At 31.9% G+C, this 22,534-nt stretch overlaps 3 protein-coding genes and 1 long non-coding RNA gene across 4 annotated transcripts; 2 read left to right on the forward strand and 2 right to left on the reverse strand.

Annotated features, from left to right (window-relative positions):
• Positions 1-972: 972 nt before the first annotated feature.
• Positions 973-2,308, forward strand: LOC145016055 (uncharacterized). Its single transcript, XM_078974488.1, has 4 exons — positions 973-1,000; positions 1,108-1,222; positions 1,565-1,752; positions 1,896-2,308. Exons 1-4 carry the CDS (start codon positions 973-975, stop codon positions 2,306-2,308), a joined length of 744 nt encoding a protein of 247 aa, XP_078830614.1.
• Positions 2,309-2,392: 84 nt separating this feature from the next.
• Positions 2,393-3,539, forward strand: LOC145016056 (uncharacterized). Its single transcript, XM_078974489.1, has 3 exons — positions 2,393-2,716; positions 2,823-3,014; positions 3,165-3,539. The coding sequence occupies exons 1-3, from the start codon at positions 2,393-2,395 to the stop codon at positions 3,537-3,539; spliced, it is 891 nt and encodes a 296-aa protein (XP_078830615.1).
• Positions 3,540-5,948: 2,409 nt separating this feature from the next.
• Positions 5,949-7,097, reverse strand: LOC145018074 (uncharacterized). Its single transcript, XR_013666817.1, has 4 exons — positions 6,828-7,097; positions 6,478-6,717; positions 6,322-6,385; positions 5,949-6,199 (listed from the first exon to the last, which is right to left on the reverse strand). It is a non-coding gene; the product is annotated as an uncharacterized LOC145018074 (long non-coding RNA).
• Positions 7,098-12,619: 5,522 nt separating this feature from the next.
• LOC145014592 (beta-glucosidase 11-like) lies at positions 12,620-17,961 on the reverse strand. The gene is made up of 13 exons (XM_078973008.1): positions 17,687-17,961; positions 17,542-17,605; positions 15,271-15,332; positions 14,995-15,070; positions 14,830-14,901; positions 14,635-14,722; positions 14,304-14,559; positions 14,072-14,187; positions 13,713-13,933; positions 13,520-13,548; positions 13,315-13,402; positions 13,138-13,228; positions 12,620-13,020 (listed from the first exon to the last, which is right to left on the reverse strand). The coding sequence occupies exons 1-13, from the start codon at positions 17,849-17,851 to the stop codon at positions 12,804-12,806; spliced, it is 1,545 nt and encodes a 514-aa protein (XP_078829134.1). The 5' UTR covers positions 17,852-17,961; the 3' UTR covers positions 12,620-12,803.
• Between the last annotated feature and the right edge of the window lie 4,573 nt (positions 17,962-22,534).

A 22,534-nucleotide genomic window follows, 5' to 3' on the forward strand; every position in this document is an offset into this window, starting at 1 on the left:
AGATCATAAACACCAGGCCCAGTTTAGGGCAGGTACAATATGGGCGTTGGAACAGGGCCCAAATTTTAAGGGGCTCGATTTTTTTATATATAGTATAGGATGTATCAGTTGAGCCCCAATAAATCCAACACCATTGGAAATCAACATCAAACCGAAGACAACATCGATCAATCAATTAATCAATGAATCAATACATCATCGATTCATCGTGTTTGTTTTTGTTACAAAAAAGTCAATTGCAGCAATCATCAAATATAAATCAGTCGACAGTCGATCAGGATAAGGAAAGGGCAGGGCATCACGCCTCAGCAACAGCGTGCAACAATCATCGATTCATCATTCATCGAATTATCATCCATCCTCTATCGAATATTGATACATCAGATTCTAGGTGAGGTTCGATCACGATTAGAGTCTTAGATAGTTAGACGATTATCCATGTATGATTTATCATGTATTTTGTTATCACTTTATCAATAACTCTTCATTCTTGATTCTTGGTCTTGCTAATGTAATAGATTATGGGAAATTAAGGATTAAGGAATAAGGAATTAAGGATTATGAGTTTGTAAATTATAATTGTCAATTCAGTTTCATACTTGAATCAATTGAATGTTTGAATGAATTATAGAATATATAGATTATCAATTTTTCAGATTCATGGTATGTTTAATTGTGTAATTGTTTAACTGTTTATCTTTAACTGTTTAATTTTTCAGATTCTTGAATGTTATTCATAAATGTTTAATTGTTTATCACTATGTCGTGTTGTCATTATGTCATATTATCATATTGAAATCTGAATGAATGTTCACAATGTTGAATGAAATCAATGAATGATTTTGAAATAGATTATTAGAAACAAAAATTAAATTATGAGATTATGTTTATTGTATAACTGTTTATCAGAAATTTGAAATTCAGAAACCATAGTGTTTAAAGAATCAAATTATGTTTATTGTTTGTAAAATTATGGAGACGAAGTCTGAACAACCATCCGGTAGTAAAAAATGTAAAAAAGAAAACTAGATGAAGAAAAGAGAAAGATTGACGTCGGTTCTCCAGATAAGTTTATCCATAGACAACCTATTTAAGAGCATGCTGAAGAGCAAATTGAAGAGATTGTTGAAGAGCATGTTGAAGAGCAAGAGCATATAAAAGTAGAAGAGGCAGAAGAACAAGAACCCGTTAAAGAGCTTGTTGATATATATGATCCAAGAAGGTGGGAAAAACTTAATTATGAGGAGATTGAACTTTTGGTCCAGAAAGGTCCTATAAGAGATAATAGTATTATGTATGGTCCCTACGATAAATTTTGTAAACGGTTTTCTGCAGCTTTATATACAAGAACTTTACCAAATTTGGAGAAGTGTGATTGAGAATGGCTAATATATTAGAAAGATATAGACAGAGTATTTTGTTTATGTTGTAACGTGTTTAAAAAAGGGATTTCAAAAGGTAAACTCGATGACGAAGGTTATGCAGGTTGGCGCCATGTTACCATTAGTGTTTGATATGCGTAAAAGATTGAACATGAAATTTCATTGGTTCATCTTACAAATAGGAATAAGTGGTTTGATATGTGTATAAGATTGAACTTGAATGAAACAATTGATAAATTTCAATACGAGCAATTCAAGACAGAAAGAGATTACTGGAAACAAGTCCTTTTGAGAATCATTGTAGTAGTGAAGTTTCTTGCTAAACATAATTTAGCATTTCGTGGATCCAATGAAAAGTTGTATAAAAAAGGTAACTATAAATTGTAATTTTTTTTTGTTCTAATTCCACCAAATACCTTTTTGTTAATTATTATGACTGATTTCACTTCTTATTTGTTAATTGTATTTAATAGGTAACATAAATTTTTTTGGGTGTCATTGAAATGTTGGAAGAGTTTGACCTGGTTATCAAAGAGCATGTGCAACAAATCACAAGTGATGGGCTTCATGTGCATTATCTTGGCCACTTAATCCAAAATGAACTAATATCTTTGATAGCTCAAGAAATTAAAAAAGAACTTATCAAGAAGATAAAGGAAGCAAAGTACTACTCAATCATACTTGATTGTACCCCCGATTCAAGTCACCGGGAACAGATGACTATAATAGTGAGGTATTTAACGTTATCTTATAATTCTATTACTATCGAGGAGTCCTTTTTAGGTTTTTTGAATGTTGATGATACCTCTGGAAAAGGACTATTTGATATTACACTTGAGGAGTTAAAGTCTCTTGGTCTTGAAATTGATGATATGTGTGGTCAAAGCTATGATAATGGAGCAAACATGAAAGGAAAACACCAATGAGTGCAAAAGAGATTTTTAGATATAAATCCTAGAGAATTTTACACTCCTTGTGGTTTTCATTGTCTTAATCTGACATTATGTAATATGGCTAACAAGTGTGTCAAAGGAAAGAACTTTTTAGGATTCATCCAACGCATTTATACTATCTTTGCAAATTCTATTAAGAGGTGGGGAATTTTGAAAAATAATGTTAAAGCTTGGAGTCTTAAGTCATTGTGTCAAACTCATTGGAAAAGTTGGGTTGGGAGTGTAAAGGCTATTAAACTTCAACGTGTGGATGTACATGAAGCTTTACTTCAAGTTGGAGAAAAAGATAATGATGTTGCAATTGCAAGTGAAGCAACTTCACTAGAAGAAAAAGAACTTGGTGACTTTGAATTTTTGGTATCAACTGTTATTTGGTATCAAGTACTAAACCATGTGAATATTGTGAGTAAGAAGTTACAATCAAAGGTTATGTATCTTCATAATGCTATTATTGAAATAAAAAAAAAAATTGTTTGAGTACTTCAAGGATTATAGAGAAATTGGTTTTTCAAAAGCGATTGTTAAAGCTAAGGAGATTGCTATTGAAATGGGTATTGATCCAATATTTCCACAAAAGCGTATGATTGAAAGAAAAAAAAGGTTTGATGAGAGTTCAACTAGCGAAGAAGTTTCATTTACACCTGAAGATAATTTTAGAGCCAATTATTTCTTATTCACTGTTGATTAAGCTATTTCTTCTCTTGAGACAAGATTTGAACAATTCAAAGAGTATGACAAAGTATTTGGTTTTTTATTTCCACATAATTTGAGGGGAATTGAAGATAAAGATCTTAAGTCGTATTGTCATCGTCTTGAATAAACACTCAAGTTTGAAGACAGATCGGATATTGATGTCGATGCACTTTATACGGAGCTGAAATTATTTGAGACATTGGAAACCAATGAATTTAGCAACCCTATAGATGTTTTGAAGTTTTTGAAAGAACTTGATTATTTCCCAAATACAAGCATTGCATATAGAATATTGTTGACTATTCCACTAACAGTTGCATATGCAAAAAAGAGTTTTTCAAAATTGAAGTTTGTGAAATCTTACTTACGCTCCACAATGACACAAGAAAGACTTAGCGGTTTGGAAATGATATCTATCAAGAACGAAATCTTAGAGGGTATAGACTATGAAGAGTTGATCAACCAATTTACAATCAAGAATGCTAGGAGAGCTTCAGGGATCATCAGTTAGTTGTTAGGATATGTAATTACTCATTAAAATACTATGATTTTACTTTGTTTATTACTATAAGTTTATCATCCATTTAAGTAAAAAATTAGTTTATGTAATTTAGTTCGTTACACGTTAAGGCCTAAGGATATTTTTTATCCATCTCGTCCTGGGCATTTGAATCCTCAGAACCGGCCCTGATAACCAATTACCAACATGTTAAAGAACCTCAAGAATCACAATGTAAAATTTTGATATTTACCTAAAGATATAACCTCCAAGAGGACATAACTGGCATATAAGCTAAGTAAGCTCTATGGAATCAGAATAAGCAAACCAGAAGGAGACTCCATGGCTAATCACATTAAGTGCAAGTCGATGGAGTTTCTAGGGAGTACCGATTGGTGATAAATTGACTCCATGGCTAATCACATTAAACGTGCAGGTTAACAAAAGCAAATAATTAAGAACCTAAAATCAAAGTAGTATGAATATAGGGAAAATTACTAATCTAACCAAATTCATTAATGACTTCTCACTTTTTAGCCAAAATTTAGGACTTATTTCAAAATAGTTATCGAAACTGTAGGTGGTTAAAATGGTCTATTGTTTCGCACATTTACCTACTGTTTTGATTTTAGTATATAAAGATTTTTGTTTTCATTTTTCACTACGAAATAGTAGACGATAAAATGGTCTACTGTTTCCTCTAAGAAGTCTACTGTTTCCCAAAGAGTAGATTAAAAATGATCTACTGTTTCATCTAAAAACTTATAGTTTTGGTTTTTTTTGGTATTTGACTACTAATTCATGTATTTTGACTACTATATCGTACTTACTATATGTTAAAAGAAAAATCTCTTTTAGAGTAAAAGTTAGTGTTTTTTTTTCATCTTAAAAAAAAAAATAAAAACCAAAGTCGTAGGTTTTGGACGAAACAGTAGATCATTTTTAATCTACTATTTGGGAAAAAGTAGACTTTTCAGAGAAAACAGTAGACCATTTTTTCATCTACGGTTTCACAGTGAAAAATAAAAAAAAAATCTTTATATACTAAAATCAAAACAGTAGGTAAATGGGCGAAACAGTAGGTCATTTTTACCACCTACGGTTTTGATGATTATTTTGAAATAAGTCCTAAATTTTGGCTTAAAAGTGAGAAGTTATTAATAAATTTGGCTAGATTAGTATTTTTCCCATGAATATATCTACATCTACATCTATATCCTCTAATAAACAAAACCTTTAAATGTCACATGTCCTATTTCTAAATAGGCTAATTGATACGTGGCAATTTTTAAGAAATTCTTAATTTTCGATTTTTTTGGTATTTTCTTATTTTTCAGAAAAGTATTTATAAGGAATTCAAAATTAAAAATTCAAGTTTCCATTTTTTTTAGTAATTGTAAAAACCTTTCATTTAAAATTTTGAAAAACATTCTATCCTAATAACATAAATATTTGAAAAACTAAGAAATATTTATAAAGAATGATCAAAATTTCCTTTTTATTTATTTATTATTATTTTTTTTAACTCGTAAACCGTCTTTGATTTAAAAATTCGTCTACCTCCTGTAATCTTCGATGCTTCTTATTTAAAGTTTGAATTTAATTCCTATACTTTGTTAGTACACCAATATAAGTCGTTGTAACTTTTTTTCCAATAACTTTTTAAACATGTAATTATTTTTTTATCTTTAAATAATTATCAAAAATTATATTAGTTTACTTTCAGTTACAAATACTATTACAACTTTTTTTAACACAATACATTATTACTGTTAAATTCTCGTTTATAAAATTAATGTTTCATCATTACATTTAGTTTTTAAAAAAATTTATACATAGTAATAATACAATAAAAATGACTTTATCATATATTTATCTATAAACTTTTATATAGTACATATTCCTTTTATAGATTGTTTTAACACTTTTGGACGTCAAAATTCCATTCAAATTGAAAATGAGACAATTTTCGATGGCTGCTTGTTTTGTTATAACCATAAATAAAATTCAATGTCAATCGATATCAAAGGTTGATTTCTTTTACAAGTGTCAATTTTCTCACACGGTCAGTTATATGTTGTTTTATACAAAAAAACTGAGCATATAATAATTGAATTTATTGATTTTAAATAAAAATTATAATTTAACCAATAAAAAGTCAAATGTTATATACAGAGAAGTGTTTCAAAATGTAATTTAAAAGATTTTCTTTTTATCAAATTCTTCATGTTTTACTTACAATCTAAAATACATTGTTTTTATTATGTTGTCATTTAATCTTTTTTTTTTTCTATATAATAAATATTTTAAAAATACATACCGTGATTTTTACTTGTTATAACCTAGTAAAAAATACAAACCTACGTAAATTGATCAAATGCCAAGATAAATGAGCAAATCGAAACAATTAAATAACGAGGGATGCATATTAGGAAATAGATACAATCATACTAATCAAACGCAGTCCTACAAAATGATTAATAATGTTTTGATTTCCCAATTACAAACAAAATTTTAAGTCTATTTATATATCAGTAATATTGAAATACCCAAACTGCCCCCAAGTACAATTAGTATCCTTCCCTTTGTTCTTCAGCCTCGAAATCCATATTCCTTTCTCCTCTATCCTTTTCTTCCCCAAGAACTTGACATATAACCAAGAACTTGTCAACCTGCATACCACAGATGCAATCTCATCGAGTGAATATGTAGTAAAATTATGAGCAAAACACAGAGGTACAAAATGAGACAAACCATTAAATCAAGCATCTAAATGTAATAAAATATTGCTAACCTCTCTACATAATAGCTTATAATGAATTGAAAGGAACCTCTTTTCTGTTATTTACTTGATTCCTCTGCACCTTACACAAAGTTATTAGTGAGTAAGCTTCACACATTGCTGCTGTTATACAAATTAATTAAACATACAGAAAATAATCGATCTCACTCTTATTCGGATTGGAGAAAACCTTCGAATTCTTGGGTTTGGAAGAATGCAGTTCATATCCGATGTATACAGCTTCGATGATAACCCTAACCCAGAACCATTTCTTTGATTGTTAGCTGCTAGGGAACCTAAACAACGCCTCAAAACCGAAACCCCAAGTTTATCATCTCGAGATTAATATGCTGAAGAATATGTGAAAACCTGCAGTGATCTTCCGCCATTTCCAACCCTCAAAACATTCTACCAAACCATTGAACAACATTGATCAAAATAATCAACTCAGAAACCCATGTAGATACTGAAAACAAGAAAAATATGAGCAATTTATAGCTAGGGAAGAGTAGACTTACCCTTGAGCGAGACAATCGAGAGATTGAACGACCAAGCCTTGAAAACATTATAGTAAAACAAACCACAGCTTCGATTATAGATCAAAACTAAACGATTACAAATTTACGTACTGAATGGAAAATGCAGCTCACAAACCCCAAACTCATCAAGTTAATCAAAGCGATTAACAATAAGCCTATAACTCGGCACTCATCTCTCAAGACTGCAGAGCATCTTTAGGGTTTTCTTTTGGAGATCGATCGGCGATTATGACAAACCTTAGATGAGAGACGGAACCGAACTCAAGTTAATTAAAAATGAATTTTAATTAAATCATAAATAAATTAAGGATTTTGTGACTTTATGCTAAAAACTAAAAACCATCAAATAAATTCAATGATTTTCATATGCTATAAAAATAGGATTATAAATAACTATTTCAAATCATATTTCTTGAAACTAAAAAGCATCAAATAAATTCTATGATTTTCATATGCTATAAAAAAGAGGTTTATATATAATTATTTCAAATCATATAAACTTTAGGAATTGATAAATAATGACACTTAAGTGGTTTTATTTACTATAAGGCATTAATTTAGGTAATTTTGTATAAAAAACACTACTAAAAACAATAGCGATGGATTAACGACAAGATTGCCCATTGAAAAGACGGATTAAGCGAGGGATTTGCAACAACACAAATTACTCAATGATTCTTTGGATTCTGTCGTTAATTTGTTGCTAATGTCCATCGCTAATCGGTCGACTGATTAGCTCAGGAACCCATGGAATCCGTTTGAAATTCATTGCTAATGACTTTTTTATATATAATTTTGCTGACTAGAATTTTACAAAATGAAATTTGATTTTTTTACTAATAATTGCTGCAACTTTGTTTAAATGTTACAAAATCAAATTTGATTTTTATAGTAAAATAAATAAAATTCAACTACAAATTCAAAATATTAACATTTCACTAGCAAAATAAAGATTCATATTCGATATCAAAAAATCAAAACATCATAAAAATCAAGTGTCATTCTAAATCGATTTCAAAATATCGAAACCAAATCACAAAAATCAGTGCCAAAGTCTAATTAGTTGGTATATGCTACTTCCTTGAATGAGTTTTAGGATGTCATTATCCATATTGGCAATTTATTGTTTTTGTGCCTCAATTTCTACACTTTCCGTCATAAACTCATCATTTATCTCCTCTCGAATACAATCAACAAAAACCCACACAACAACAATAATTAAGTTTACACCTGATTAAGCATCAAGCCACATAGTCAATAAAAGGCAACATACTTTCAATTTGAAAAAAAAAAAACTATAAATAATTAATACTAGCAACATACTTTTAGGGAAAAAATAAACTTATGTATATTAGACATAGAGCCAAATCCAATTACTCTTCCTTTCTTAATACCTCCATTAACTTCAGCCCAAAGTTTATGATTATATGGAGGATGGCTATCAATATCATCTCTATATTTAATTATGATACCGTCCACATATGCATCCTATTTTATCATAAACCCATTAGTGCCAATTAAGATTAAATATAAATCATCATACTTTACTTGATTACTTTTTAAAGAGTCAATAAAAAAATAAAAAATAAAAAATAAATACAACACTATTCATAGCTTTGGATGTAATGTTGTCGATGTTTGAACTTCATTCTTTCAGTTTTTTAGTACTATGTGTTCTATCAAACATATCAAGGCGAGTAGGTGGGCGTTTGACCTTTGATTCCTAAAAAAAATTAAAGAAATGTCACATAAACCCAAGACATATGATGAAAATTGGAAATAAAATGACAACCAACACAATTTACAAATATCTTACCAATAAATCCATATGGGACTTACTTTGATTTGACTTTTAGCGGTAGAAAGTCCCCTAAACTCGGCAACCAGTAATAGTGACAACAGATACTTTTAGAGGCAACAACAATCAAACACGTTTTTTTTGTCGTCGCTAAAATCGTTTGTCGCCGCTAAAGATTTATGTTGGAGATCCACGTCTTTTCAATCTATTCGTCGATTTAAGTGATGATCCAACGACTAGGAGGACGTAGGAAACCCCATGTTCTTTTCCCTCCGGTGTGTCGCCACTAAAGAGTGCCCCGTCGCCGCTAAAGAGCGTCAACAATAACACAGTAAAACCCTGTTCGTCCTCACTTACTTCTCGATCTTCTGTGTTTTCCATTCTTCTCTCTACTTTCCTATTTTTTTAGTTTTATATAGTATTTATATTAAATAAGTTTTAGGAACCATCTTAAAAAAAGTATGACCTACCTTACATTATTTGACAAGATTAGAAAACAAATAGATAAAAGAAATAGTGGAAGGTTTATATTTAAATTTACAAAACAAATGGTTGATATTTATCATAACTTATCCAACAGAGGAGATAAAAAAGAAATATATGTAATTATTTGATGTTATAAAATGGATGGTGAATAGGTATAATGAACCTTAAAAATTAACACAACTCATGTTATAAAATGGATGGTGAATAGTTATAATGAACCTTAAAAATTAACACAACTCATCCCAACAATATTGTAAGAAATAATTATTGCAAATGAACTCTTTAATAAAAAAAGAGATTAAATTGTGCATTTTTTTTTCAAAAATCCAGTTTTAGGGGTCAAGTAGAGTGATTTTTATAGGTTCGACCCAATCCGATTCGTTACATGTATTGTTGATTTTTAGTTTTTTTTCGACTTCACTTAATTAGGAACCACGTGCTAGTCTATTCTAGATTCGCCACTGGCCACCATCATTGTTCTCACCGAAAATTTGATTCTGTAGATGTGTATTTGTATGTTTATTTTGTGTTTGTAGATGTGGATATGTATTTGTATGTGTATTTGTATTTTAAATGTATTTTATGTATGCATATGTGTTTTTGTACGTACATTTGTATGTATATGTGTATTTTGTATGTGTATATGTTTTTATAGGTATATGTGTACTTGTATGTATATGTGTATTTGTATGTATAGAAATATCTATAACTATTGGTGACACCTTTAGTGGCGATTAAGAGCATTAGTAACGACACACCTTTAGCGACGAAAAAAGGCAATGGCGGCGAAAAAAGGCAATAGCAGCGACCAATGGAGCATTAACGACGAACCAACAATAGTGACCGCTTAACGACGACATGTCGCCGCTAATACCTTTAGCAAAAACATTTTTGACCTATAGCGGCGACACCCATCGCCACTAAATATCGATATTCTTGTAGTGAATTTAAAAATTATATATATAGACAAAGTAAAATAACTATTTGCATTCTCTTTACATTATTTATCATCATCTTCTCCGTAGTTAGATAGCTACTAAATATTTCTCATGCATTTAATTCTAAAATCAACTTCAACCAAAATTCTAAAATGATTACACCTGAGTTTATAAACATTTTTGTTGTATGATATTTGATTTCTTCAAAATTGAAATCAAAGAATCTATAAAACTAGAGCTGACAAAAATTAATTGAACCCGAATCCAACCCAAAATTGGCGGGTTGGATTGAGATTTTCAATCTATTTAAATTAAATTGATCAATCTGTCTAACTCATTTAATTAAATATGTTGGGTTGGATAAAAATTATTTCAACTTGCCAAGCCATTTAACTTTAATATATATTTAATTTAATAATTATTTGAATGTTATTATGTATTAATCAAAGTATTAATTTAACATTTATAATGTTGTATTATTATTTATGTTTTAGAAAAATTCAATCCTAATTACCATCCATTTTTTAACACCGGTAATACTAGGCACTTTCCAAAATTGCTTTCAAATTAAACATTTTTAATGTTATTTGAACAATTTATTTGTATTTATGAATTGAGATTGAGTTTTTGTTATACTTATGAAGTTTTATTTATGAATGGAACTAATTCAAATGGTATAATATTTAGTTAGTTAATTAATTTATTCTATTTTAAATGGGTTAACCCAAGTTTAACTTATTTATGTAATAGGTTGGGTCTGAAACTATATAAACATGTCAACCTATTAATCTAAAAATATTGGATTGGGTTGGTAATATAAACCGATTTAAATAAATAGGTTGAGACAGGTTGAAAATTTCAACCCAAATATTAAATAGGTTGAAAATAGGTAACATACTCTACATAAAACCAGTCAATAACCAAATCAACAAACTTGGAAAAATTAAATATGAATTTAAAACTTTTGGAGAATCTTTAGATTATTGATTCAACTTGACGATGTCGATTTCTATCTATTCGGCTAAATTACATCCGTTATCGCGAAAATTATGGATACTGATCACAAAATGCAATGTTCTTTGAAACTGTTGATATGATTTTGTTTTGTTGCTAATATTCAGGTCACCAGCAGAATAGCAACCTAGAAGGATCACTTGGGATCTGATTTCATAAAGTAACTCCACTTACAAGTTTTGAATGGAGAAGCTGGTCGGGTGGAGGGAGTCATGCGGCAGAGTGGAAGGCGGGTTGAGGAAGCTACAGACGGTAACGCCCGGACATGATTCTGATCGACAAGATACCACCAATATATAAAACGCATTAATATCTCCATGTTCCGGTTTCAAACATTAGAATTTTGTACGTTTACATAAAAAAGAAATAAAGATGATTTGTTGGCCAATCATACTGAAGTTTCTTCTAAATTTTTTCTTTAATTCATTCGTGAGCTTTCATTATTACACCAAATTGGTATCAGATCTGGATCGATTGATTTTTTGTAAGGATCTTTGGTTGCATTTTCTTTAGGGCTGGCAATTCTCGACACGACACGCGACACGACCCGCGACACGACACGAAATAAATGGGTTTGGGTTGAGTTTTTCAACCCGCCAACCCGCCAACCTGTTTATTAAACGGGTCATATATGGGTTTCTCAAAAAATAAATGGGTTGACCCGCCAACCCGTTTATATTCTTAATAAAAAAATTATTTTATTTTTAAATGTATTTATGTATCAAGTATAAATATTTAATAAGTACTATATAATATATACCATTGATTCATAGACAATTTGACTGTTTTGACATTTTGAGTCGTGGTGAATGGTCTAAGGTCGTAAGTCGTAACCTATAAGGCTAAGTCTGTAACATGTTTCTATGAATGTTTATAATTTTCATTTGGATGTTTAAGACTTAAATGTCTAAAATTCGGACCCACGAACCCAAATTTGACCCACAAACCAGCCAACCTATGAACCCGTATAAATAAATGGGTTGGCGGGTCATATATGGGTTTATGTTCCAAACCCGCCAACACGTGACCCGCCAACCCGTGACCTGTATATTTAAATGGGTCGTGTTTGGGTTGACATATTTTGACCCGCCAACCCGCGGCACGCCAACCCGAACACGACACGATTGCTAGGCCTAATTTTCTTATGGATCGTTTGAAGAGGGCGAAGGATTTGTTGGGTGACAATTCAATAACGGTTTTCGATATAAAGATCTTGGGTGTGCGATTTCTCTGTGCATTTTCAATCTTTAAAAAGGTATAATTAAATCCAATCTCATTTCACTTTGCTTCTTTGAATGTTTTTTTGGGTGTCGAACGAAAGTGGCATCTCTTAACGATTAAATTTTGTGTCGACGTGGACTCTAATTTCTGAGCACCAAGTGTTCGATCAAAGTGACGTGCCCTTAAGTTCACTCCGACAATTAAGCATGCAAAGGTCTACAACTAACATTCACAACCCACCTCTCTTAAAACATTCTTCCCCCTTCAAGTATTGTCAACTAGGTACCAAATTACTAATTATAAAGACCAAAACAGGAAATCAACCAAGAATTTGCTTGATAAATATACAAACACAAAAAAGAATGTGGTATTTAAGTGGCAGAAATCTAGCCAAGTATTGTCAACTTGGTACCAATTATAAGTAATTGCTTATTAAAATGACAAATGACCATATATAACATCGCTATGGAATGTAAAAAGCTAAGTGAAGAATAGAAATTAAGAGTCTTTTACCATAATGTTTGGAATTGTGGCACTTAAGTTCTTTCCTTTTAAAAAATTAGCATACCAATGTGCAGATAGCTTAGGATATCGTGTCAACTCCTTGTCAGCCATGTCAACATAGTACAAACCATAAGCAGAAGCATAGCCTCCAATCACCTCAAAGAGATCGAGGAAAGACCAAACAAAATATCCTCTTGTGTTTGATCCATTCCTGTCACCATGTCACATACAAAAATTAAGAAAAATGAGATATATGGATTAATTAATGATCTATAAAGCTCAATAAAGATTTTGATTTATGTGAATGGAGTAGAAACTAGCATCATACCTTAGTGCATCCAACAAAGCACCAATATAGGCATGCAAGTACTCTACCCTTGGGGTGTCCATCAATGTTGCATTCCGTGGTTGTGCTTGGCCTATAAAAAAAGTTAAATTTTAGGATGTAAGTGACACAAAGATAAGCATATAAGTAAGATGCAATAGGAATTTATAAGTAATTTACCATTTTCATGGATGTAGATAGGAGGATTTCCGTATTCTTCCTTCATATAGTTAAGGAGACTTTGGAGACCCAATGGAGCCACCGGGAACTGATCAAATTAAAAATATAAAAAATAAAACATGAAACTCAGTCCAATTGGAAAGGATTAATTAATGTTTAATAATAAGAAGAAACAACAAATGATCAAAATGTTTAAACTTTAAACCTGAGCTGGAAATTCATTACCAGTGCCGACTGCAAAAATGCAATTAACATCAAGTTAGTATTAGTTTATATAGTGATTGATGTTTCAAGTGTCGAATTTTTTGTTGCTTCAAGAGGAAAACATGTGAGGAAGTTAAAGGTAACTATATATATCTAGCATCAAGATTCAAGATTAGAGTGAAGTCAATTCATACATGTATATGTTACTCCCATGTCTGCATCAAAATCCCTGGTATCCATTTCAAGACTAATGGAGTTGTCCTTCACATATAATGTGGTATAGTGGTTCAAGCCTAAGAAGTCAAATGAACCCTTCATTCTCTGTGATTCAAATTTTGTAAAAGTTGGAATTCGGTTTCCTGCATTCTTCTTCATTATTTCTGGGTAGTCCCCATTCACCAAGGGATTTAAAAACCTGAAGTAGGAACCATAAAACAAAGATCAAACTGAAAGTTGAGTTTAATGTAATTACAAAAACCCCACAATAATTTACGACTCTTCGTGTTTCTAATAATAACTTTTGGTAAAAAGGTTAGCATTTGGGTTCACCCACCAACCCAAATAGAAGTCACGAGCTCTTTGGGTAGCTTTAACATCTTTCGTTGTGTTTGTATAAGGTTCAAACCAAAAGCCCAATAGATTAAATCCAATAAATCCATGTTGTGAGGCCTGTATATATCACCAATATCCATCAGGTGTCACTGTAGTGAGTGTTTCTTGAAGAAAATAGTAGAAAAAAATAGCATTATGATGACATGGGAGCTTCAATTGCTAATCTTTATTACCTTGTATTTTTGGCGATAAAGTCTTGCTGCTGATGCATGTGATAGCAGCAAATTGTGAGCTACAAGGTATGGCTCAGAAGTAGAGTTACCTTTGCTACAGTTAAACCCAAATGGGGAAGAACAACGTCCAGGTGGTGAGAACCCATAATCATAACCACCTAAACTAAATATATTGGCTTCATTAAAAGTTGTCCAGTGTAAAACCCTATCACCAAATTCTCTGAAGCAAACATCAGCATACGCAACAAAGTCTTTCCTGTAATGTTTATAAACATAGCATTCATGCATATATTATATGACAAACACAACTAGTTCCATGTTAGAAATGTACACTGATTTTCTACTAATCCATCCTCCATATTCATTTGCAAGTATCTGTGGTATGTCGAAATGATTTAATGTAACATGTGGTTGTATTCCTGTACACTCGGAACAAGTAATTCAATATTTTTAGGCATTGTTTGTTTAGTTAGAAAATTGAACTTGTATTTCTTGAAGACAAGACATTGGCATTTTTATATCTAACCATGGGCAATAAGCCTGTTGATGAAATCGTTGTAGAATTGTAAGCCTTTTATATTGACTGATCCTCTTCCATCTTCAAAAAATAAAAATAAAGCAAGATTGTTTAATTATAAGGAAGACAAGTGTAGATCTGTAAAATTTTCATTAGACTATTAAATGAACATACTAGGGATGAGTCTCGACCAAGAGATAGAAAATCTGTATGCTTCCAAACCCATGTCTGCTATAAGTTCAATGTCTTCCTGCAATATTCAACTACAGTGAGTTGTAGTGGCTCAAAGTAAACTAATTTCTATATTAATTAGGAGTCTACTGTTTTGACTTGTAATGTTGTATGAAGCAATATCTCCTTAAACATGTATTAAACCGATTAGAATGGAGTTCTTATGCTAGTTATCGAAAAAATGAGTTGTTTGTTGTGGCAAATCTAGATGGTGTTTACCTTGTATTTATGGTACCCATCACATGTTATGTCTGCATTTTCTCCATTGTTCCAGGGAACCCCTTCATAGTATCACACAAAAAATTACATCAAAACTTAAGAGTTTTCGCATTTAGTATTGGTGATTTTAATGTCATCAAGCAATTTAAGTAATTAGGATTTACACTACTACTTAAAGGATTTAAAGTTATGCTCCAGTACGAGTCATGAGGTGTGAGTCTTCACTCATATGAGCTAGTTTGATCTTGGACACTACGAATGGTAGGGATCAAGGGGGTTGCACCCCTTAATGGGTCTAGGGCAATGCCATGAAACCTCAAAGGTTCTAAAGTGTAGTGTTGAAACCTGCCACTAAAAACTTGAGATGCAAACAGTTTTAGGGTCATGTTACTACGCATTAGTAATGTTTTTGCTATGATGGAACTACTCGTATAAACATCGAGGTATTTTGGATTTTATCGTTCTCTCTAATATTTGAGATTTGAACAAGCTAAACATGAATTTAGTCAAGGACATATAGTTATTGACTAAACTCAAATTTGTCATTTAGATTGGATTATGCTCAAGTAAATTTCATGATACCTAATAACGTAATTGTCGAATAGTACTTTTGGAAAGTTTCTCACATGATTCATTTCGGAATGTTTCTCACACAATCCATTTCTCTATAAATGCTTACACAAGATCAATATTCACACGTCCACTTCTATATAAATACTTTTGCAAAGTTTCTCACACGATTCATTTCTCTATAAATGCTTACACAAGATCAATATCCGCATCGTTTGTCACACCTCCACTTCTCTATAAATGCTTACACAAGATCAATATTCATTGCATCACTTTTTGACCGTCTAGACTGATTTTACCCGATTTGACCTTGACTGATTAATAATCGTAATCGGTAAATTACCGTAATGCGCTCAAGCGCCAATTTATTAGGCGCTTAGGCTGATTTTTACAACATTGATCTGAAGTCTTAGACAATAACATGGAACAATTTGCCTACTTGATAACTTCCAGCATTGTACCAATTTATTGACAACGAACAACATCACTATATTTGAAGGCAAACTAGCAAAAACACTTATAAAATACTTGGTATCATTGTCGATTATTATCTACATAGCAACTCTAGTTCCAAGACAATAGAGAGAGACAAAAAGATTCTGATTTGTTTCTAATCTTAACTTGAAAGCCATCAAGTAATTAAATTTGTTAAAACCTTAACCTATATATAATGAAAAAAAGCTTAAAATACGAAACAGGTGTAGTTTAAAACTATGATATGTTTGTGGTCCGGAATGTTGAAAACAATGTATGACATGTCGAGTTCGAATGTACTACGTGTGGAATTAAGAACCATAGGAATGTCTAAAATATGCGAAATGTCCAAAATATCATATCCCTATAAAAGGTAGTCCGAAATGTCACATCTCACATGTCTAACTAACATTTAAAACAAATAAAAGGTAGTCCGAAATGCAATATTTAGGACATTGATCATTTTGGTAACTTTTGAAAGTTACATTATCAACTTAAACGTCTAATAATCATATATCCAATTTTTCTTTATATATTTCATTATACTTTGATTTGATTCATCTGTCATTTTCACGTCAAACTACATACCAAAACAAAAACATTTTTAAATATTCATTTTATTTACCCCATTAATATGGGACTTGATTTATATTGGACTTGGCAAGTGGTGTTGTACAAAACCAAAACAAAAATGTTTTTAATTTTTTGTTATAAAGGTAATAAACCGATCATATCTGGTAGTGCTATCATTTAAAAAATATCGATACAATTGTTTTAATAATGTAATCTTTAAAAACAATATATGATTAACATTTGCTACATATTTATGATAAATTAAACCATGAATTGAGATGATAAACTCATCAACATATAAAAGAAGAAAGAATTTTACAAACAAAAGGAATGAATAACTACGTAAAAAACAAGAGGGGTATAAACGAAATTATCAAAAAAAGAATTGAGTTTCGACCACTATTTGTGGGGGACAGATCATCAATTCTTGCCTACATATGGACCTAACCTCATGTCCTCCATTATTGCCCTAGACTGTCTGGTCTCCATCGTGTACCTTTTATAGAAAGTTCGACCATATATATGTCGACGGGTGTTTCAAGTAACCATCTAACGATTATTTTTTCCAAGCTTTAAATTTCATAGACAATATCCAATGGAACAGTTGAACGGAAAATCTTGCATAATTCCGATTTAAATTCCTACTTGTGTTACCTGAATGAGCAAATGTGTCCCAAATGCTGAAACTCCTTCCATCTTCTAGTACTGCTCCTTCAAACTTATGATCACATGCAACACATACAGTTAGCTCCAAATCGACTACAAACACACTTGAAACGAAGAAATCAAAAGCAAATACCTGATAAGCTGAAGTTCCAGAACCAAAAACGAATTCATCGGGAAAATCATCTCTTCCATATTCATCAACCACACCATATACGAAGAATCTTGCATCATCATATACGTAGTTCTCGATCACCAGTAGAAGAAGAGAAAGAACAAGAAGACGGACAGAATTCAACATTGTTGTGTAATCGACAATCTTCGCATATGAGGACAAATTAAACCACGCAATTGATTGTGGAGGTAGGCTATATATGGTTAGAAATGGAAAGTGAAAAAGAATCTTTCCCTCCAAAAGATCTTCCCTATCATGGAAAACTGATTATAAGTTTTGTCCTTGTCCTATGTCGACCTTTTTTTTTTGTTATGGTCCAAAAGATTCGTTACTTTTTTTTTGGATGTCCAGTCAACTGTTACCATTTTAGTCACCGAGTTAAAGGTCATTCAGAAGTAAATGTTAAAAGTCATGAAAACTTACTATTTTATAATATGCTAATTACTTAATACGGCAAGATACCACGCAATTACTATTATTATTTATTTTTATTTTTTTACACAATTTACGATTAAAGTGATCATAATTGTTCAAAGGGCGCTATTCTTCCACGGAAAGTATTTAATTAATCCGCTTAGGCCTTCAGATATGGTCATCACGAGAGCTTTCGTGGTCTATGTGACCACTAACTACAAATGTGAACACCATCCCATAGTGTTAATAGTGGTTATTGGTGGAACATTTTCGTTGTCATATGTGGTGAGGAGTACCGATCACCACATCCAATCAGCTTCATTCTCTCTCTATTCCTCTCTATCTCTTTTTACCTTTTTCCATCTCTCTTTACAATTTAATTAATTAAAAAAAATATTTTTTATTTTAATAATAAAAAAATAAGAGGGTTATAGTGGTGAGTTTACCTTTTAGTGGTAGCTAGTGTTATGATGTGACACCCATCACTATAGTGGTTAGTGGTGGGTATAACGGATGACCTTACATTAAGCATGTAAAGATAATTATACCCCTATTTTGATATTGAGTGAATTTTAATTTGTTTTGGCGGCTGTTTTTTTCTTCATAACTCATAACCCCTAGGGATGTCAACGGGAGCGGAAATAGGTGCCCCCGCCCCCGCTCCTGAAACTTTATTTTGGTATTACACATAACTCATAACCCCTCAAGTCCCTCGTCATCTTCATCAGAATGTACATCATCACCATCAATAACACAACCTAACAAAGAAAAAATAAATAAAGGTAATAAGCATAATACATTAAAATGAATTAAAAAACAATGGTTCAAGCAAATTCATACATACCTTTTTTACCCGCTCATAGCCAATTTTGAGTGCATATGATAGCTTCAATTGTTGACGGAAGAAGTCTACTCCCATAACTTTATTAACAAATAAGAACTAAAGCAGTAAAGCTATCTATTTATTTAGGCAAACAGCAAGCAGCAATAAAATGATTAAACATTCTCACTAGTGGTTGCAAACATCAAGCTTTCTACAAAATTTGATCAAGCATTCTTACTTGTAGCTAATTAATTGATAGCAACAATATAAATGATTAAGATACAATATATGAAATTAAGAAACCTGGAAAAGATTAATTGCAAGCATCGAGTTCTATAGGAGTATTCTACAAACTTATACTTAATTCATTGATAACATACATTATATGAAATTACGAAACCTGGAAAAGATTAATTGCAAGCGGCAGAAATCAGTGGGAGTGATAAACAGAAATCTGTGAGAGTGAGAAGCAAAAATCGGTGAGAGTGAGAATTTAGAAGCATAAATTGAAAGCAGTAGAAATTGATAGGAGCAACAGGTGGTATTTACCGTTAATTGTGGAAGGCTTCGGCAGCGGTGAGCCGGTGACGGAAGAAAGCCGAAGTCACAGCCTCGCAGGTAGCTTGTGGGAGTTGGAGATTGGAGATGTCGCGTAGGCAGTTGTCACTACTCACTCGCCACTCGTCGGTCGAAGACTGGGAGTACAGGTCGCCGACTACGGGAACAAGAAGGAGAAGGAAGATGAAGTCCTCGACGACTCGACGTCGATTCCTCGAAACTAGAAAGTCGCCCTTCCTATTTGCCCTCCATTCGTGAGTGACGATTGAAAACGGACGGAAGAAAGATGAAGCCCTAATTTTTCATTTGTAATTTCCATTATATATATATATATATATATATATATATATATATATATATATATATATATATATATATATAAAATAAAAAATAAACGGGGCTCCCGCAGGAGTACGGGACGGAAATACTCACTCCCGCCCCCGATCCCGAAAATAAACGGGAGTTAATATCGCCCCCGCTCCCTCTTCTGCTCCCGAATTTTTTTTAAAATTAGTCTCGTACGTTATCGGGGTCTCGCAGGAATTTTTGTCTTTTTGACATCCCTAATAACCCCCTTATACCAAAATAATACATTTACACTTTATATCCCCATCTTTTTTTATTCTATACTCATGTTTTATTACCCAAATTAATATATTGACACTTTAAATCCTCCATATTTTTTTATTCTTTGATCATCTTTTATTGTTAACACACCCATTTTTCCTTTCCCCACTTTTAAAACGAACCCGAAAAATAATTTTGGAAAATTTCGAGATGCCCCTTAAAACTTTTTCAGTGGTTTAATTTTTTTTTCGAAAATTTCGTTTTATGTTGCGGTGATACCCCGGAAAAAAATAGTGTGCAATAAAAAATTAAAACTAAAGTAAATTTAAATCACAATAAAATGTTGTGCAATAAAAAATTAAAACTAACACATGTCAAATATTCAAAGTACTCATATGTAATGTATAGTGACGGAGTCACAATCAAAATAACTGGGTAGCATAAAAAATAAATAAAATTTTTTGGGCAAATTTTTTTTTCCGGAGTATCACCGTAAAATAAAATGAAATTTTCCAAAAAAAATTAAACCACTCAAAAATTTTGAAGGGGCATCTCGAAGTTTTCCAAATGTTTTTTCCGGGTTCGTTGTAGAAATATGAAAAGAAAAAATGGCGATATAAACAATAAAAGATGATCACGGAATTTAAAAAAAAAAATGGAGGATCTAAAGTGTCAATATATTAATTTGGGTATAATGGTTTATGAAGAAAGAAGCAGCAACAAAAAAATAAATAAAATAAAATAAAAGCATAGAGAATAAAAATGAGTATATAATAAATAAATAAAAAAAAAAAAAAAGGGACAAAGTGTCAAAAATATATTATTTTGATATTACAGGCTTACGAGTTATGAAGGAAGAAGCATCCACGAAAACAAATTAAAATCCACTAGATATCAAAGTAGGGGTATAACCGTCAATAGACTCTTAATTTAAGTGGATTACTCAAATTCTTCCGTGAAAGAATCAGCACCCTTGTTCAAAACCAACATTTTTACCGGCAATAGCAAATCTAGTTAATTTCCTACACCTTTTTTATTGGTTAATGACTTGATAAAGTAAGAAACTATGTGATTTGAGTATTTTTGTAAATAAATTATCATTAAAGTGATATGTAATGATAACAAATTCATTTTGAAATGCAATGCACGGTCGATTTTCGACGACTTCTCTAGTGACTTTTTATTTCTTTGTCATCAACAACTACTTCTCATCTCAGTCACCCTATGTGCCCCCCTCATCCCTCATCCCCTTTTCACAAGAAACCATCATCCATCTGTTTTGCCCACCATCATGTTTGCAATTTTAGATATGATTTTCTCACGAAACAAAAACTTTAGGTTGCTCTTAGTTATGAAAAAATTTATCTTTTTTGGAAAAAATTTCAAGAAAAATGATAATTTTGAAAACGCGTTTAGTTCGTTTTTTTTCTAAATTTTTCATGGAAAATGAAAATTTTCCTTTTTCTAAAATTACAAAGAAGTTGAAAATTTCTGGAAAACCAATAATCAATGTTTTCCATATTTTTCTATTTTCATTTTTTTTAAATATAAACACACACCCACTCTTACCTCTACCTACTTCCACCTTAACACCCCCAACCAACCCACCCCACAAACACACAAAGACACACAAACACACACACACACATACACACAAACATAAACACATACCCACACCCACCTCACCCCCAGAAACACACACAGTGGTAGAACTAGAAATTTTAATATGGGAGTACAAACATTGTCAATATATATTATATGTAGTTATCCAATATCGGACATTAAAAAACATGTTATAATCTCTTTAGTTTAGGGTACAATAACATGAAACATGTTTACAAATAATATTATATATATAACAATTTTTTGGGGGTATTGTAGTACCCCTAACAACTCATCTATCTCTGCTACTGCACACGCACACACACATACACACACACACACCCACAACCACACCCATCCTCACCTCCACAAACACACACACACACATAAACATTCATACACCCACACCCACACCCGTAAACACACACACACACAACCACCCACCCAGCACCACTACCACAATCACCGACCTACCATCTGACATAACAACCATCACTACCCCATCACTAGCATCACCACCGCCGTCGCCATCACCACCACCGTCACCGTCATCACCACCACCATCGCCATCATCGACACCACCACTGTCCCCCGTCGCTACATCGCCCCCACCCCATCCTACCATCACTACCGTTTTCTAAAAAAAAAACCGATAGAAATATACACATCTAAACACGTTTTTTAATTTTTTAAAACTGAAAATGAAAAATGAATAAATTTTAACTAAACGCGTTTTCTAAATTTTCCACCGAAAGCTGAAAACGAGAAACGAAAATGGGAAAGGAAAAAGGAAAACTGAATTTCGTAATTAAAGGCAACCTTAGGGTTCTAGTTGGGCTACAAGA

This window comes from Lactuca saligna, chromosome 9, assembly GCF_052625555.1.
Source record: "Lactuca saligna cultivar CGN05327 chromosome 9, ASM5262555v1, whole genome shotgun sequence".
NCBI classification, from domain to species: Eukaryota; Viridiplantae; Streptophyta; class Magnoliopsida; order Asterales; family Asteraceae; genus Lactuca; species Lactuca saligna.